This window comes from Drosophila arizonae, chromosome 4 (genome assembly GCF_054131065.1).
Source record: "Drosophila arizonae isolate 15081-1271.41 chromosome 4, UAZ_ARI_1.0, whole genome shotgun sequence".
NCBI lineage: Eukaryota > Metazoa > Arthropoda > Insecta > Diptera > Drosophilidae > Drosophila > Drosophila arizonae.
The window spans coordinates 3,752,447-3,771,140 of record NC_142924.1 but is presented as its reverse complement, the minus strand read 5'-3'; the positions used below and the strand labels follow the sequence as shown (position 1 = coordinate 3,771,140).

The window sequence follows — 18,694 nt, the reverse complement described above, 5'->3', positions numbered from 1 at the left end:
GCTGGCAATTTGGTCGTTAAAAGTAGCTAGACAACAACTATATTACAATGCTTGACGGCAATTCGCAAATTAGCCATGCTCTTTGCATTTTATGGCACAGCGGAAAAGTTTTTTTTTTTTTTTTTTTTTTTTTTTTTTCGTTTTAGAGGTATATGAAAAAAGTTTATCAAGTGAGTTTTTTGCTGCTGATTGATGACGCTGCAATAAAATAAAACGCCAGCGATGCGGTAATACGATTTAATGCTCATAAATACTACAATGTGCGTAGGCTCGAAACGCATTGCGTGAAAAGAGAAATAAAATGCAGCCGCTGTGCTAAGAAAGTGTGAAGCAAATCCTCAAGTGGCAACAAAAGCGTCTATTATTTATGATTTTCACGCTGCCCCCGCCACGATAGAGATAGAGCCATAACAATAAAGTGCAGAAAAGTGGCTCTAATAGTGTAATAGCCGCTGGCTGAGCCACTGCAGTTCAATTAGAGTTGAGCGAGAGGCGCTAACTGTACAGTTAAAGTCACGGCCGAGGGCTGTTTGGCAACAAAAAAAAAAAAAAAACGAAAGTTGGTCTGGCCTGTCTGTCTTATTAAATTGATTTGCGCTGACCCCCGTTGAAAAAAAAAAAAAAAAAAAAAAAAAACTGTGGAGATTCGTGCAGCGTCAACAGCAGCTAGTTAGTTAGTTATGCATATTTGTCAAGCTTCCGTTAGGGCTGTATGCTTCCTGACCCACTGGAGTTATTAAAAAAAAAAAAAAAAGAAAAAATAACAAAAATAGAAAAAATCGAATGACTTAAGACACGAACTTTGTAAATGAGGCGTAAATGTTAGAGCTTCCGCATTACGTGCGAGCTATTTAGCAAATTGAAATTGTGAATTTTAATGCCAAGCTAACGGTTCAGCGAACTGCAAAAGAAAAGCAATTAGACAATTGGCAATTTAATGTAAACACGTCGCAGCAGAACCAACGGCGCAGCCAGCCAAGGCAGCGACCGAGGCAGCGCTAGCAGCAGAGACAGCAGCAGCAGCTGCCGCTGCGGCAGCTCTGCAAACAGTCGCCGGCGAGTGTTGAAAGCGTTAAGACGTGTGCAAGCGGCAGCAGTAAACAGTTATTTATAGACTTGAAGAGAAAAAAGCGTACACACACACTCACACACACACAGTCTGTTTGCTCTACTACTCTCCTGCTCTCGATCTGGGCGGAGAAGCGCTGTGGCCGCAGCTTTAGGCGCGTGTGAAATCTGTGAAAATTTGCCTACAAGAAGTGAAGAAGTAAAGAAGGAAAAAAGTGAAAATTGGTGAAGAAGACGTTTTAGCTGCAATTCTCAGCAATTAAACGAGGCCGAAGGTGATTGTCTTAGCTTAAAAGTAAACACAAGTCGTACATCGAAATATATATCTTCTATATGTTTGCCAAGTCAAATATCAGAAACAAAAGTGAAAATTTGTGATAAAAGATTTTATTTTGTTGACTGCGGAAATAAACGGGCCGAACGAACTGATTTCTTGGCCAAAATGAATTAATCATAAAACAACAGCCACAAATCGAAAATGGAATCTTTTTATGTTTATTTCTTTAGCCAAATATGTGAAATGGAAACAACTTTCTAAAAGAAACAAAAACAACAACAATAACGAGGCACCTCAACAAAAATTTGAATTCTTTTTTTTTTCGTTTAATTTTGTCTTTTATATTCTTTACGCCCGAGGAAATTGTGTCAGCTGGTTAAGCTGTGCGTGAGCTGCGTGTTGTTGCTGCTGTTGTTTGCTTAATGGCGTCAAGTTCGTTGCCTAAGTCTTTCGTTTAGGGCCGGCAAATTGAATGTGTCAGCACGCGCCATCAATAATGTTTCAGCTTTTGGCTCTTCGATAGCCAATGCGCCACACAACTTCGAACTCTCTGTCTAGCTCGTTATGCGAGTTCTGAGCTTACTAGGTTAGTCGGTTAGTTGTTGTTGTTGTGCTTGTTGTTGCTGTTGTTGTTGCAGCTTGGTTTCTGCTTATAGGATTCTCGACGCGCGACTTTCTTGCTGCTTGTGTCTGTTTCTCTTATTGCAGCGCCGCTTTATCGCTGCTTCTTGCTGCTTGATGTGTTTTTCGACTGGCCCAGTTTGTGTCTGTTGCACGGCGCAACGCACGCGAATCGTAAGCTAATTAAGATAACCAAAGAATTTGCAGTGAAATTATTTTGCAGTAGCTGCAGCATCAGCATCAGCATCTGCATTCGAGCATCGCTGGCAATTTGTGTGTCTATTCACTTTTACTCAGCCGAGACCCGTGGGAAGCGCATTGCAGCTCGCCTTATTGGCTTAATTTGATTTATGGCATCATTGCAATACGCCAACATGACAACGCTTTCCCAGAGCCCAGTGCATCCCGGCACCGCATATGCAAAAGGCCGCACAAAAAAGCTAAAAACCAGAAGCGATTCCCTCTCCCTCTCTCTGTCTCTCTTTCTCTCTTTCATGCCTCAGGCCATTGAGCTTGGCCAATGGCATTCTGTGCGCAGGTGTGCAAAATAAATTGAAGATGTGGCCAAAACGGCAACATCCTCACGACCTGCGCAAAAACAAACGATGTGCACAAATCGCAGCTCGTTGGCAGCTGGGGGCGGCCATAGTACACACTGAAGATGCTGCTGACGGCTCTTTGTATATATACACCTATATATATGTGTGTGTGTGATTGTGTATTATTTACTGGCCTTGTGGCTTGTTTTGGTTGAGTGTGCGGCGCCTGTTAATGTCGCTGGCTGCCTTTTCTAAACTGTCAACCAGTCGATAGATAAAGCCAAGCCAGCCCAAGCCAAGTTTTCACTTTTCAATGGCGCAAAGGTCAGCGCATCTGCAGCAGCATCAGCATCTGCAGCAGCAACTGCGGGATGCTGCCGTTAACGATGCCCCAAGGAGCTGCTGGCAGTCAGCCAAGCAGCCATGCCTTCAGACTGGGTGTTGTTAGCATTCGAATTTGTCAGCTCCCATTGGCATTCACAGACGAGCACTTTCGAATGCAATTGTTGGCATTCCGTGGGCGCAAGCATTTCCATTGTGTGACAGCAAAAACAAAAAACAAAATTATTTATAGAAATACATGTATGTAAATGAATGTGGGCAAGTTCAAGCTGAGGACAGAAGCATGACTCGCTGCTCAATGGGGAGTTCATTTTGTGAAATGCAGCAGCTTTGGTCTGATTGATAATGATTGAGAAACAGTTAAAGATACTAAATGAATTTGAGTTAATTATAAATGGGCTTAGCAAATTTATATACGAAGGAAATCTACAAAATACTTAACCTAATCAAATTTTGTTTTATATTATAATAAATTAATTTACTTAACTTTTTCTATTTTCTTTTTTTGTGTTGCTCAAATTCGAAAATGTTTGGAACCTTCCAGATTTGCATTGTGAAGCTAAGATTGATTTATGTATGTATTATACATACATATTTATATATATTTATATTTATTTGTACATAATTAACTGTTTGATACACATTCCGATGATTATCGGAGATTGATTGAAAATTAATTTTCTATATATGTATATTTGTATTGTGGTGATACTTGATATACAATATATCACGTATATTATATAAATAAATAGCCCAATTAAATTAAATATTTTCAGCATATTAAACAATATCCAAATGTATTTGAAAACTAAAGATATATAGCAATATTTTATATATATTTATTCAGAATATTCATTAAGAGAAACTATCGAAAAAAAAAAGCTCTGCAAATGTCGATCATTCAGGAATCAGTCTAGCGAAGGAATTTAAAATATAAAAATGTTAGTAAAATAATTGTACAAATATTAATAAGAAGAGATCTACTTTTGAAAATAGAGCTGCTCTTAGTTGAGTTACAATCATTTAAGAATATTTGAATCAGACTTCTGGCTAATTTGGACTTTAGCTGAAGGAAAGTGTCTATAGACTTCAGAACAACAACAAACAACAAATAATGCCCACTGACTTCATAAAAGTGTTTCCCAGAGATTTATGTCAGCAAGCGTGCAAATTGAAAACTATTTCGGATGCATGCCAATCAGTGTGAACTGAAAGAGCTACCACATGCGAGTTACACTCTGTTAAGCCCAGACTTCCGCATTAATGAGGCTTCGGCTTCAAGCTGTAGCTTTTTCCATTATATGCGATCAGAAGCAAAAGGAAAGCCCATTACTGTTATGGTCTTGGCATATTAAATTATTACATCTGCCGAGTGCCGCAATGCTGTTGTATAGTGTAATAGGTAGGTTATCTATCAACCACAAGGTCTTTGCCCATTTCACTGCATAGATCATAGCGCGCAGAGGTTGCCTGATTTATGGCTGCAAACCTGACAGCAGCCACACAACAGCAACAGCAGCCACCACAGTAGCAACAAAAACAACAACAAAAACAACAACAACTACACTGACAACGACACTTATGAGTTGTTTGATGCTTCACGCCTTGTTGAGCAGGCAAAGAAGATGATGTGGATGTTGGCCACAATGTGGCGATGGCTATGACTGCTCTATGACTGTGATTTAGCGTTAGCTATGAATATGGCTATGGCTATATGGCTATGTGGCTTTGGCTATGGCTAGGCCAATGGCGATTACCTAAAAGCAGCAGCGGTGGCTGCTGTAATAGCCGCTGTCATGACTTGATTATGCTTACCGCTGACACCGTGTGTGGTGGTGCGATGGTGTGGTGGTGCGGTGGCTGCAAGTGCTGCTGTTTACGGCTTTATTACAATTGTTAATGGCTTTTACTTTCAGCTGGAAAGGCGTAGAAAATAAATTTAAATCCGTGGCAACGAAAGCAAAAGTTCGTTGCCTAAGTCTTTCGTTTAGAATGCGCCGTTGAAAGCGTGCGACGCATAATAACAAATTATTTTCGTTGTTTTCTGTTTTGTGGGGCTTTTATTCGAATTTTGTTTCTGTTTTTGTTGCTGTGAGTTTTGAGTGCTTTTATTTGTGGATTTTAATTTCGTCTTAATAACTGCAATCTGAACGCCCATTTTCTCATCAACTTTCGTTTGTTTTGTTGCTTCGCAGCGGAAAATGAAAGCGGGCCGCGCATTCAGCTGCCTCTTCTGGGCGTTGCTCTACTGTGTGCTATACCTGGACCTGGTCAACGCCAGCGAGGAGGAGCTGCTGGATTTCGATTTTGCCGATGCCAAGGAATTGGATGCCGCCGCAGCCAGCAACGATGACTGGCAGCTGGCCGACGAGCAGCTGGCGGCACAACAGGCCGAAAAGAAGCTGGAGGACAACATGCTGGACTTTAGCGTGGATCTGGATGAACCGGAGCCGGAGAAACAGTTGCCGCAATTCGATTGGCGTGAACGGGTGTTGCGCACGGCATTGTCCAAGGCTCTGACGGATCGCGCGCTGCGCCAGAAGTTCGCTGAAGTGATGCCCATACTGCGTGTCCTATCCTCGCAGCAGCGTTTGGCACTCTCGGCTCTGATCTCGGCTCAGATGAATGCCAAACAGGGTCACGAGCTGCGGCTTGAGCAGGTGAGCCACGCCTAGAATTGTCTACAATTACAGTGAAATCTCTGAGGGAAGTCAGAGACTTCATCTGTAAACACCTACAGCTGGGCTTTGTCTAATTCTTCCCTTTGGCTTGCAGGTTCGCATGATGTTTGGCGACGATAAGAAGCTGCTGCTGCCCATTGTCTACGATCTGGCGAATCTGGTGAAGAGCTCGGCGCGCAAGCATATACAGCTGAGCGGCGACTTGGCAGCAATTGCGCTGCGACAGACGCCGCTGCAGAAGCGCAAAGATCTGCTGACTGTGGAGGAGTCGGAGCAGGACGACAGCGTGGGCACCATTGATGTGAGCAGCCAGCCGGCGGCGGATCAGGAGCAGGCGGCTAGCTCACTGGAGGACTTTTTCGAGGAGATGCAATCGGAGGTGCTCGATCCGCAGATGATCAATGAGGCGCTCACTGCCCCACAGCCGCTGCCATCGCCCAAGGCGAACGCCACTCGCGGCAGGCGGGTGCGCCGCGCAGCCAACGAATTTGTGCACAAGCTGACGCGCTCTGTGCCCGTCTCGGTGAGCGAGCAGCAGCTGCTGGGCGGTGCAGCGGGCCGCACTATCAAGCTGAACACCACCGCCTTTCAGCTGCCCAGCGGTGCAGGCACAACCACAGCAGCTGCAACTGCAGCCACTGCCGCAGCCACAGCCACTGCCTCCACATTGCCGCCCACGCCCACGCAGTCGTATGAGGAAATCGAGGATCTCGCCTTTGCCGGCCTCAACGGCACCCAGCTGCCGATCTCTGCGGACGAGCGGCTCTATGAGGTGAGCAATGGCAACAGCAGCAGCAGCGCCGAGGAGCCGCTGCCCAGTCCCGAGGAGCTGATCGCGGGCCCACGCTATCGCAGCCACAAGCGACCGCCGGCCAGCCACAAGATGCCGCCCATCAAGCGGAAGCGCGTCCAGAACTCCCTCTACAGTCGCAGCCGGCCGAAGACGTCGGCCAGCGCCCACAGCCCCGTCGTGGTGGGCCACAAGAAGTGCGAGCGGTTCACCAACAACATGTGCATACGTACCGACGACTATCCGCTGTAAGATCCGCTTAGTTAGTTGGTTGGTTTGCTCTCGGTTCCCGCCCTAGTCTAGTTGTCGTAAGATGTTTAGCTTAAAAATAAAAAGTAATTTATTTCTGGTACACCTCCTCCAAATGCTTTTGCACACGTATATAGTATAGTGGTTTCGGTGGTCGGTTGTCGGTGGTTCCCCTCATCCCTCTCTTCCTCTCATACTTAACCTCAGCCAAACACTCTCTTCTTCACACACAACACTCTTCACTTTCACCTCCACGCAGCGAACAGATCATGGGCAGCATCAGGCGGCACAAGAATGCGATGAGCGCTTTGCTGGCCGAGTTCTACGATAAGCCCAACAACAATCTCGAGTTCGGTGACGAGTTCGACGATTATATTGTCAATAAAAAGCGGTGAGTGGAGCAGAAGATCGACAGATCGAATGATCTTTAGAAATCTTTCGTCTTAAAATAACTTTTGATTGCCTTTCTCTTGCATGTGAAACCACCTAGGCGTGAGGACGAGGGCACCGCCGGCAGCATGTGCCAGAGCATCGTCCGGTACGCCCGGCCCCAGAAGGCCAAGGCAGCGTCGGGCGAGTGGAAGTTCATCGTCAACACGGGACAGCACACGCAGACGCTGCGTCTGGAGAAGTGCAGGTGAGCCACATCTCAGTGGAGTGGAGCTCTGTCGCAATTAAAAGCCTCATTTGCTATTCATATAAGAGTCGTGGAACTCAATAATTATCACCATCGAAGTCACAGTTACATCAACACGTTTCTATTTTTGGCCCAGTTAATGGAGAGGCTATTAAGCAGCGTCATCTTCATTCGCAATTAAACTTGAGCTGGTCTCGTTTTACTAATAACAGCTAAGATAATTGATCAAAATAATAATCATGTACGGTCAAATTTGGAAAAATACGCGTTGAGCAATTGGCGAAATTCTCACGATTTTTATACACTTAAAGGTTGCCTAAGATGAGGAAGACAATGATAGGGTATACATATTTGTATATATAGAAATAGATTCAGATAGACAAGGAGTGAAAGGTTTATTGAAGGAAAATGAGAGAGAGAGAGAGAGAGAGAGAGTTATAAGTGAAAGAGACTAGAACAATCACTGCAAACGAGAGAGAAAGACAGAGAGTGAGAGATAATGAGGGTAAGAGAGAAACAGCAAACGGAAGGGAGAGAGAGATAGAGAGATAGCGAGAGAGAGAGAGAGAGGGGAAGGAAAAGTAAGAGAGACATATAGACTTAGAGAAAACACATAGTTAATTATTGAATACTGCTGAGAAAGAGACGAAAAACAGAAGACTTTATAGAAGCACAGAGTAAGAGACAAAACCGCACAGAGAGGAAGAACGAAAGAAAAAGAGATTTTTTTATTTATTTATTTTAAAGAGTTTTACGAGATATCGTAAGTGATTTAAAAGTAGAGAAAAAGAGTGAAATATATATCTATAGGGATAGAGAAGACTACAGAAAAATATATTAGAAATACCGATAGAGAGACAAGAATAGAGAATAGGAACGATAAACACACCATACAAATACACAATAGATGGTCAAATTAATTATTTCATAAATTAAACATTTCAAGAGAGATCGTAAACAGAAGACAAGCAAATCAAAGAGACAAAGAGAAAATGATACAGACAGTGAAGATTATGTGATGGGAGAGAGTGAAATACAGATAGCAAATGAGGCTTAAACCATATGATTAGGATAGAGATATGATATTGTAAGCAGCAGCCAAAGAAACGAGATGAACGTCTACAGCAAGATGAACGTCTCAAATGACCAGCTAAAGATAAGTTAATGCTGGCGTTATGCCAATCTGCTGTCAACTGTGAGCAAGAAAGCAAGACTCTATTTATCGCTGATTATTCATAAGCTAGCCTCTTTACAGTGGCAATAGCTCAGGCTCAGGCTCAGGCCTCCATCACTTACAGTTGAGCCGCAAATAAGTGTTCTAATTAATTGGCTTTCTCTGCTTGGCAGCAATCCTGGCGAAAGCTGCTCGTATCTGGCGCAGACGTATCGCTCGCACTGCTCGCAGGTGTACAACTACCATCGGCTGCTGAGCTGGGACAAGGTGCGCGGGCTGCATGTGGACATCTTCAAGGTGCCCACCTGCTGTTCGTGCCAGGTGGACGGCTATCGGCAGCAGTTTCCGCCGCTGTCCTCCATCCAGGCCAAGGAGTACTCGCCCGGCGGCTACAAGCTGGACAATGGCAACAGCAACGGCTACAGCACCATCAACGAGGAGGACCTGGACTACAACGATGAGAGCGACGAGGACGACTTGGGTCTGAGCTATGCGCCGAACAATGAGCTCAGCTATCTGAGCAGCAAGAAGGTGCGCGCCAAGCTGCCAGCGCCATCTAGCGTTGGCCCCTATCTGAGTCCGCCGGACGACGAGGATCCCTTTGCCATTGGCGGCTACAAGGGCCACAAGAGCAGCAGTTCCATTGGCAGCTCGAGCTCGAAAAAGTATTACAGCCAGCTGAGCCGCCGGCGGCCGCAGCATACGGAGGCGCGCGTCGACATCGACATGGATCTATCGCCCAGCGAGACGCAGGCCGATCAAGAGGTAAACGTATTGGCTGGGGAGCAGCCGCGCGTGCCCATCAAGCGCAAGCGTATTTATACAACCACTACTACCACCCACGCAGCCACAACTGGGGGACATCAAGGAGCATCAACTCGAGTACGGATACCCGTACACCTATCCAGCAAACCATCGAGCACAGCCGCCACCAGCAGTCTACCAGCCCGAACTGGAACCGCAGCTGCGGCTGGAATCGGAGCCGGAGCCGGAGCCGGTGTCGGTACTGCCACCCATGCCCACCAAGCGACTGCTGCATCCGGCTCAATTGCATCATCTAACCCTGCCCTCGGCCAGGGCCAGGGCCAGGGACAGGGATCGGGACAGCGCTTCCAAAAGTCGCGACCACGTTTCTATGCACCACAGCCTACGACGACCTCTGTCGCAGTTGCTCCCAGCAACGCGATCCCAGTCAGCCCAGAGGCGTCACTACCAACCACCTACGTTCAGCAGAGGAAGCAGCAGCAGCAATCGACGGCATTTCCACAGCCGCCGCTTGTGAACTCCATATTCGACAACAACCGCAGCAACAACAACAACAACAACAACAACAATAACAATGGCACTCGCCGCATCAATTATAGCTATCATCCCATCATCGACTTCTTCGAGAAGAACAGGCGCACAGATGGGGCAGCTGTGAGCTCGCTCGACGATCAGGAGCCCGACTACGCTGTGGAGGAGTCGCGGCTGGTGGAGCAACGTTATCCATCTAGAGTAAAGGCAATTGCGGCCACGCTGCCGACTGCTGTTAATCTGGGCGTGGGCATGGGCGTGGCCTATCAACATGTGGTGCCCACATCGCACGAGCGTAGAATGGGCTTTGGTGCCGGTGGTGCGGTTGGCGGTGCTGTTGGTGGTGCTGGACGCTATGGCTATGCCAACGACAATGCCTGGCAGCCGCTGGTTGTGGATCATTAAACTTAAGACGCATGCAACTCCCTTAGCTTAAACCTCTATACTCCCATGGCTAACATAGATAGCTTGTTGTATTAATCGCATCGAATCGAGACTCATCTGGCTTAGCTTGTAGTTGTGCCTCCTATACTTGCCTAGTTACTGCAACTGAATGACGTAATTGCCTAATCTTACCTAACTCTATGTCTAACAGCATCCAATTAATTAATTAATTAATTATTCAATAATTATTTATTTATTTATTTCGTAGCAAGTAGCGATGTTTTCGAAAACAAACAGCTGAGTTTTAGCAATAAAATAATTTATTAAAATAAAAACAAAAATCAAATTCAAATATTAAAGTATTAATTTATTTTTACAAATATTTTACAGACGCTGCATAGTATTATGTTCAGCAAACGCAATTTTTTAACAGCAAATGCATTATTTAGCTTTATATTAATTTAATTATTAATACTTTAATAAAATATTTTAAAGATTTTTCAAAGTTGGTCTTCAACAACAACAAAATCATTCAAGCTGCAAACGCTCTACTTCGTTTCATTTCCAACGTTTCGTTTGACGCTCTCGGCATAGCAGTCAGCTTTTGAGAGTTAGCATTGAAGCGCGCTTTTTAAATGGCCAGCGAAATGAGAGCTTTAAATGCAAATGTATTCATTGAAAACAAAGGTAAATAACTAAATTAACAATATGTAAATTAATTAAGCTTACTTTCACTATAGCCACACCATTCTATATATACAAATATACATTTATTTATTTGTATATATGTGTAAAGCTTTATGAAGTTCAAGTTTAGGCTCAGTGGACTGTTTTTTGCCTACTAATGAGTGTTTAGACGTGAAAGAAAAAACACACTTGAAAATTTGATTTCAAACTAGTTTTGCACTGAAATGTGCCAAACTCGAGAGGTTTTTGCATATGCAAAGTGGGTTTCTAAATCAAGACGTGGCCACAAATAAACTCTAGAAGATGTGGTGGAGATAGTTGTTGTTGGGGGAAGCAGGGGCAGCATGGCATGGGGCAACGTCTTTGACCGGTTATAACACTGACTGCCGCAGCACTTGTAGCGACTTGCAACGTCACTGCAGTTGCAGTTTGTTGCCGTTGCCCGTTGCCCGTTGCCAGTTTCGCTTTCATTGCAGTCGCACGATGTAAACGCTGCTGCAATGGCTCGTCATGGCTGTAGGAGAAATGAGCTGGCAGCGAAGAAAAGTGCCGAAACCCAATCAAACGTCGGGGCTATAAACTGGAAAATTGGAAAAACGCTGAGGAAATTTTATAAAGTCGCAATGATAGCGCCGATTCGAGGCAGTTGCGACGCAGCCGTCGACATCGTTGAAAGTGAAAATCGGCCTTGAAAGTGAGAGTAAAAGTGCGAATCGAAATGCTCAGACAAAGGAGCTGCCTGCGCAGGCCAATCTCTGTGCTGCTGATTATGCTGCTGCAGCACAGCCTGGCCATTAGAATTGAGAATACGTCGAGTTCAGTGGCGCCTGCTGGCTATCGCGTCTCGCGGCCAGAGCCCAAGCAGCCCACACAGCGCGTGCCGCCGCACCTGCAGGACATACGACCTGGCTACGTGGACGACGATGCGGGCGACGTGATACGCATCATTGAGCCGCCCCAGCACTTCCAGCAGCTGAAGCGACTGAGGCAGAAGGCAGCCGTCCACAGGCAGCAGCGGTCATCGCGCCGCCACCAAAGCCCATTGTCTGGGAGCAGCCACGTAAGCTGAGCACCAATCGTCGGCGTCACCGCCTGCCGCGTCGAGTGAAATCGCCTGAGGGCGACTTGCTGACACAGGAGACGCAGCTGGCGCCGCTGTTCGCCAACAATCTGCAGCTGCCCATGGAGATACTCGCCTCGGTGCGCAAGACGGAGCGACTGCTGAAGAGGCAGCGCCAGGGACAGGCGCAGGGGCAGGGGCAGGGGCAGCCACAGTTGAGACAGCGCCACATCCAGCGACAGACGCACACGCTCATTACCCAAAAGGCGCTCGAGCAGCAGCTCTACCAGCGCGGACAGCTGCAGCGACTGCGCGCTGCCCTCCTGCAGGAGCACAAGCGCAGCAAGCGCGTCAAGCGGCAAACCGAGTCGAGCTCCGATTCCAAGTATGATGTGCCGCATGGCCTGAAGCTCGTGGCGCACATAGATGAGCTGCTCAAGAATGCGACACGCATTGTGCCCGATGAAGGGAAGCCGAATGAGCTGTCAGCCAAGCCAGAGACAGAGCCAGAGCTAGAGCCAGAGCCACAGCCAAAGACGAAGCCGAAGTCGAAGCCTTCGCTCTGTGGAAATGCAACCAACTGCGACAGTCGACGACGTCGCCAGCGACTGTTTAGAGCGAGTGCACAGAGAAAGACAGCTGGCAGGGGGCGCAACTTCCGTCATGAAGCAACCACAACAACAAAAGCTACAACAACAAAAGCAACAACAACAGCAGCAGCAGCAGCAGCTGTGGCAGAGACAATTGGGAGCTTAACAACTTCCGCAACTCCATTGGCCAGCCGCTTGGTGAACTCACGTAAAGCAGCAAACAACCGCAATCAAAAGCAAGTGGAAGCGGCCCGCCCACCGCAGCCCTCGCCGGACTCTGTGCTCTATGCGGATGTCATGTCCACCATACGCAACCTGAGGCAGGAGCACGACCTGGCAGCTGCGCCACAGTTCGTGCCCGCCGCGCAGGTGCACAACAACAGCGACTATCGCGCCCTGGACGTCTATCTGAAGGAGCTGGATGACATCGCCAAGAAGCTGCCCACTGCAGCGCCCATCACAACGCTCAACCAGGAGGAGTTCGCACCGATCACGCCCACGCCCAACTGGTATTTGATCAACAACGAGGGCCGCATCTACGATACGCGCCTCACTAGCGAATCGAAGCCAACGGCGACGCTCTTCCATCAGTTCCCCGATATGCCGAAGACACAGGACTCTATAACGACGCAAGATCTGGAATAGTTTAGCAGCTATAAAATATTATTTATTTGCCTTTAGCCTTAAGTTGGTATAAGCATTGACTGTTGTTTGAATAAATTATAATTTTATGGAAACTTTTTGGCGACAGCAATAATATTGCCCATGCATATGCCTATGCCTAAAAAAGTTGAATCAAGAGGATAGAGATTCAACCGGAAAAGTTGATTCTAGTTTAGAGTCAAATTTATTTGCGATTTGAATTAGTTCACATAAATTTCAATGAAAGTCTTGTTCTATGCGTGTTTCTGTTTTTGGCGAGCATAATGAATTTATGTTTGTCTTTGTTTTTATTTATTTATTTTATTTTTTTTCTTTTTGATTCTGCGTCAGGGCAGCCAAGCATTTAATTTGCCTAATTACAACGGCTGTGACGCAGGTTCTTGGTTAACGCGGTAATTTAGATAAGCAAACGGGCAATTAGCTGGCTAACTGGGTAGCTGGGTAGACCTTAGCTGGTTCTCTTAACGTACCAGAGCCCATTGTGCTGAACCCTGACCCCGCACAACATACAAATTGCTGAGAAACTCAGCGCGAAGCATGAAACCCAACTGAAAAGCTGTCAACAATTAGCAGCTGGCTGAAAGAGAATGGGAGAGGAAAAGCATAAAGCATAAAGCATAAAGTTGAGGCATAAAGAACATGAAATATGCTGACCTGATTACCTGCTGAATCAAATTTAGTGCGATGAAAAAAAGGTAAAACTGTGTGCCCATTAACAAAAACTGTTGAGGTTTATCCATATATACAAAAGTAAAAGGAAAATTGAAATGGGAGAGGGGAGATCTGAAGAGAGAAATTATGAGAGATGCAATGAAATAAATGACAAATGAGCTGTAATTCGATGAGATAAAACAGATGAGAGATGAGCTGAACTAATTGAGAGATGAAATTAAATAGATGAGGTATGAGGTAAATTGTGGAGAAATGAGATGAAATAGATGAGAGATGAAATAAAGTATATGAAACAGAGTTGAATGAGAGGAAAAATAAGATGAGACGGATGTGAGATGAGATGAAATAGCAGAGAGATGAGATAAAGAAAAGAGATTAAATATAAAAATAGATGATATTATATAAATATATGAAACATCAGCTGAATTCGATGAGGTGAGATTTAATAAATGTAATGGAACATACGAGAAATGAACTGAGAAAGATTGTAAATGAGATAAATTAGCTGAGCGATGATGAAACTGATGAGAAATGAGCTGGATCAAATTTTAGTTGAAATGGAATATATGAAATGTAAGCTCAATTAGCTGAGAGCTGAGATGAAGTAGATGAGCTGAGATGAAATGAGAGATGAGTTGAAATCCATGTATGATGACAAATGAGATGAGCAACGTCTCAAGTTACACTTGCTCTCAGTTTTTCATGCTTGGCTGACCTGAAACAACTAATTTGAATATAAATTGAGCTGCTTATCTATATATAGCTAAATGCCTTAATTACCTATATTAAAATAGCTTAACTACCTAAACGTATATATGCAAGACCTTAACTTCCGTTACTAAAACATATTTCCGAGCAGCTTCCATGTAAACATGCCTGCCTATGTAAACATATTTGCTTCACTTTATAATCGAGTTTTTTCACAGACGTCAGCGACTAATAGGGTGTTATATTTAGTGAAGATGGCAAATGGATGCTCGCTCATTTCCACATTCATTTCATTTAGCCTTAGGTTTATTTAGCATTTTTATTATAGATATAAGATTTAGAATAGTTTTATTTTTTATTGCTTTAGAATGTTGTTTCGCCACTTTGGCAAAAGTCAAATTTATAGTGCTCGTGTTTGTCGTTTCGGGTTGGCGGACAGGCATCCATAAATTTACCTTTTATAAATTCTCCGAGTGGGACTCACCGTCACTCCCCACTCCTGGCTGGCTGGGGAACGTGTTTGCATTATGTAAGCACAAATCTCTGGACGTCATAAGGGTTCTTGAACCTCTTTAGCCGGAGCTAAACATTGTGAGCGGGCAATTGTAATTAAATTGAATAAATTATGGGCAGTCATATAAGAATTAATATTGTTTACGACATTGACCCCACTGACCAAAGCAAAAAGAGAGAGAGAGAGAGGTAGAATGATCTCGAGTGTGTGAGAGAGAGGGAGAGGCAGATCGAGCTGCAGCATTGTAATTAGTAATCGGTCATGCAAGAAATAGAAGCCCCGTCGTGGCCCTCGAGGCACGAGTTGCCGTGAGTACGCTTCATTGATAATCTGGCCAGTGTGGGTGGGTGGCTCGGCTGGTGGGGCACTGCCGGGGACACACGCAGCCGTGGGGTCGCCCAATTGTAGGCAAATTTTCGTAGACAATTGTTTTGTCGCTGCGCTTTGATGGCGGCGGCGGCGACGTTGCAAGAATCGCTAGCCATTATATAAACATGCAGCACGGCTCGAGAGTCAGTCAGTTGTACACATCAAGTGGCATTTGCACCACCAAGCACCACTCCAAACAAACACTAACTTGCAAACTAATCCGGCAACAGCATGTTCGGCTTCAACTCCGCTTGCCTCCTGCTCTCCTTGACGCTGTTCTGCCTGCTGCTGAGCGGCTCCGAGGCAGCGCCGCATCCTCAGGCGGCGCAGGCAGAGGCCGCCAGCAGCGACTTGGAGGCTGGCGTCGAGGCCGAGGAGAAGGATCTGGACGGTGCCGCCTCCTACGGCTATGGCTACTACTCGCCCTATTTCGGCGGCAGCTACTACGGTGGCTACTGGCCGCACTACAGCGGCAGCTACTACGGCCTGGGTGAGTTCGGTGAGTCCACTGCGGCGAGCTGTTGTCTAATAATGCCTGTCTGAAACTCTGCTCCATTCTACTCTAGGCTATCCCTACTACGGCGGCTACTACGGACTGCATCACCATCACGGCCACTACGGACACTACTTCTAGATGGGCCTCAGCTCTAGCCTCACTCATAGCCAGCACTTACTGTAGCTGCGCTCTTGACCAAAATTCTTGAGTAGTTTGCGCACGTTAGCTTCAATTCCACGCACAAGGATAATTGCTTCAATTAAGCAACAAAATGCAAAAAAAAAGAAGACAATGTTTCGATATAATAATTTATAGTAGGCGATCAAGCGTTTCGACTTTATGACCCATTGAATCGAAGGAGAGAGAGCCGTAACACCCCATACATTACAAAGTATTATACATATAATTAGTGTTAGATGTCATAAAATAAAAACGTTTTGCCAAAATAAAGAGCCGAAATATATCTATTTGAAATTCAAATGTGGCTGCCTGCTTTATGGCATCTGGGCTTGCGCTAATTAAAAGACTTTTCAAACAAATTAAGACGCGAATTAATCAGCGCGGGCGACGCGACGTGACAGCAGCAGCAGCAGCAGCAGCAGCGCAGCGGCAGCGACAGCGGCTGAAGTTAAAGCAGATGCCGCCACAAATGGTCAATGATATTTATGCAAATGCTAGAGTCATGAGCTAAAAGTGCTCGACAGCATGGTAAAGACTTTGTCACGCCGCCTTTTAGCCAGCTATTAGCTGCCAGCTGCCGTTCTTATTGGGCTGCTATGCTTTACGGTGCGTATGCGTTATTTATGAGAGTGATAAAACACGCTCTGGCGAATCCATCTTGGCGGGCATCTATTATGTAAGCCCTTAGCTATGTCTTGGCTGACATTTGGTAAACAATTTGGCTATTGGGCCATAAATAAACACAGCCAGCTGTCAAGCGCGTCGACAACTCCATCAGTCTCTCGGCCCATTTGTCCGGCTGTGCCCATCTGTCTGTCTGTCTGTCGAGCAGCCCCACTTGAGCTGCAGCGCTGAAAGGTTGCGCGGAAGTGGTGCAGTTTGCCGTTAATCCCACGCCAATGCGACAGACTTATGGTGCGAGAATAACCGTTTAATTTGATCAGCACGTTGTGGCGCTTGGACTTTGCATAAAATTTACATGCCAAATGAATGATGAATGAGCGCTATGTGAACCTTGCCCATAAGCACGAAAATATACAAACAATTAATGAGTGCGAGATATATAAACTTCATAATTTGTCAAGTGCAAATCAAGCCGAGAATTTGACGCGTGAACGACCTCTGCTCGCAGTTAATAATTATTTATATTTAATGTGAGTTTTGCTCGCAGTTATTAATTATTTTTATTTAATCTGACTTTTGCTGCTGAGTTTGGTTGAAATATTTATTTGCTATATAAATTTTAGTATCAGGAACAAATCGTTTTGTATACTAATGTGCAAATAATGCCGTTAAATTGGCTATTTAATTATCATTTGATCACGTTTTTATACGTACTCCTTTGTGCGGATGAATGAAGCGTGGCAACAGCATCCAAATTTATGATTATTAATCTGCGCTTTTTTTTTTTGTGTGTCTATTTTGGGCTAACAATGCGGCGAATTTGTTTACATTTATCCATAAACTTGTTTGGCCAATGGCTATATCAATAATTTAGAAGAAGCAATAATTAGTAATAATAGCATTCCAATTGGAATGCACTTATTCCCTGTATGCTTTTGGCCCCAATCTGAATGAGCATGACTACGAAAATGATGCTATATATAGATTTCATATGGGTTTAACACACTCATTGCCAATGGCCGAAACAATGCAATCGAAGCCGGACAAACAAATTGTCGACAAAGCTGAGAATGAGTCGAGTGTGCAGAGTATAACCGACTGTAGAATACCCGTTCATCATTGAGGCATGTATATATAGTTGTTTTCATAAACATACGGCCATCTACAAAACCTATATACTCCCTTTGCGTCAGCTCGTGAGCGGGCAGTATTTGTAAAGTCATCGAGCAGGTTTATTTCGGATGTGAGCTTTAAACATGTAGTAGATATTGTTTCGGAGTTCAAGTGCGCTCGATCTCATCGAAGTTATTTGGAATTCATTGCTTTGTTTGCGCGTTGCGTGGGTTATGTTATAATTCAATTAGACGCTAATCGGGTCATTAGTGGACGCCTTGAACGATCCGATCCGATCCCATCCGATTCGATCCGATCGGCGCGGCGAGCGTTAAAATGCAATCAGTCTGCCCTCCCTGTATTACGATATCTTTATAAATAAATAATCAATCTATATGCAAATCGACTTACGGCTTACGGCTTACGGCTTACTGCTGTTGCAACAGTTCCTGGCTGCGACAAGTTCGTTTCTGAAGTCATTCGTTTTCATTTGGTATGCAGCGCAGAGAGTAACAAACGCATTTCTGCATCTGTGTGACATCTGCCTGGCCAGGCTTCTTGCCACCAAGGACATCCTTGTTATACGCACTTGAACCTCATCCTGTTGTTGACCCTCAAGAGCTTGGCCATTGAACTGGCCGCAGATAAAACTTGTTTCGCCCAGCTGCGGCAATTTGGCAACTTTTTGTGGTTGTTGCTGCTGCAAATGAGAATCTCTTGGCCTGGCCAAGACCTACGCTCGGTCGGTCGGTCGGTCGGTCGGCCGGTCTCTGTGTCGGTCATGCCAAAAGGCATTTAAATTTCGTCTTTGACCTTGCTCGCCGATCTTCATGCTATCTTCATGTGTGAATGGCGCACCACAGGGCGCGTCGCGTGGTATGTCCGCAAGCAGTGAGAGGGAGACACAGCGAGGAAGAGAGAGAGAGATCGAGAGAGGGCGTGTGATACCCCGCACGCCTT

At 45.4% G+C, this 18,694-nt stretch overlaps 3 protein-coding genes and 1 long non-coding RNA gene across 6 annotated transcripts; 3 read left to right on the top strand and 1 right to left on the bottom strand.

Moving 5' to 3' along the window:
* The first annotated feature begins 869 nt into the window (after nucleotides 1-869).
* Nucleotides 870-10,493, top strand: NT1 (Neurotrophin 1). Of its 2 annotated transcripts, XM_089467196.1 has the most exons (7): nucleotides 878-1,343; nucleotides 5,043-5,507; nucleotides 5,623-6,566; nucleotides 6,827-6,958; nucleotides 7,058-7,204; nucleotides 8,552-9,143; nucleotides 9,226-9,810. In XM_089467196.1, the coding sequence occupies exons 2-7, from the start codon at nucleotides 5,049-5,051 to the stop codon at nucleotides 9,658-9,660; spliced, it is 2,709 nt and encodes a 902-aa protein (XP_089323322.1). In that variant the 5' UTR covers nucleotides 878-1,343; nucleotides 5,043-5,048; the 3' UTR covers nucleotides 9,661-9,810. The 2 variants fall into 2 exon arrangements, with proteins under 2 accessions (XP_089323321.1, XP_089323322.1); XM_089467195.1 differs by having other exon boundaries at nucleotides 870-1,343; nucleotides 8,552-10,493.
* LOC149269010 (uncharacterized) lies at nucleotides 10,405-10,893 on the bottom strand. The gene is made up of 2 exons (XR_016269776.1): nucleotides 10,788-10,893; nucleotides 10,405-10,712 (listed from the first exon to the last, which is right to left on the bottom strand). It is a non-coding gene; the product is annotated as an uncharacterized LOC149269010 (long non-coding RNA).
* A 282-nt stretch (nucleotides 10,894-11,175) lies between these two features.
* On the top strand, nucleotides 11,176-13,132 carry LOC108612224 (uncharacterized). The gene is given in 2 exon segments (XM_089466974.1): nucleotides 11,176-11,772; nucleotides 11,775-13,132. Coding segments are annotated over 2 exon segments (1,575 nt in total). The 5' UTR covers nucleotides 11,176-11,463; the 3' UTR covers nucleotides 13,041-13,132.
* Nucleotides 13,133-15,459: 2,327 nt separating this feature from the next.
* Nucleotides 15,460-16,280, top strand: LOC149269009 (uncharacterized). Of its 2 annotated transcripts, none has more exons than XM_089466996.1 (2): nucleotides 15,460-15,820; nucleotides 15,888-16,280. In XM_089466996.1, the coding sequence occupies exons 1-2, from the start codon at nucleotides 15,553-15,555 to the stop codon at nucleotides 15,953-15,955; spliced, it is 336 nt and encodes a 111-aa protein (XP_089323122.1). In that variant the 5' UTR covers nucleotides 15,460-15,552; the 3' UTR covers nucleotides 15,956-16,280. The 2 variants fall into 2 exon arrangements, with proteins under 2 accessions (XP_089323122.1, XP_089323123.1); XM_089466997.1 differs by having other exon boundaries at nucleotides 15,461-15,811.
* Nucleotides 16,281-18,694: the final 2,414 nt, after the last annotated feature.

Excerpts from the sequence above, each read along its gene's own strand:
- NT1 (XM_089467195.1), top strand. The coding sequence starts at position 5,049 with ATGAAAGCGGGCCGCGCATTCAGCTGCCTCTTCTGGGCGTTGCTCTAC. Across the intron at positions 6,959-7,057 it reads TATATTGTCAATAAAAAGCG|GCGTGAGGACGAGGGCACCG; the intron begins GTGAGTGGAGCA and ends GAAACCACCTAG. Across the intron at positions 7,205-8,551 it reads CTGCGTCTGGAGAAGTGCAG|CAATCCTGGCGAAAGCTGCT; the intron begins GTGAGCCACATC and ends TCTGCTTGGCAG.
- LOC149269009 (XM_089466996.1), top strand. The coding sequence starts at position 15,553 with ATGTTCGGCTTCAACTCCGCTTGCCTCCTGCTCTCCTTGACGCTGTTC. Across the intron at positions 15,821-15,887 it reads CTACGGCCTGGGTGAGTTCG|GCTATCCCTACTACGGCGGC; the intron begins GTGAGTCCACTG and ends ATTCTACTCTAG.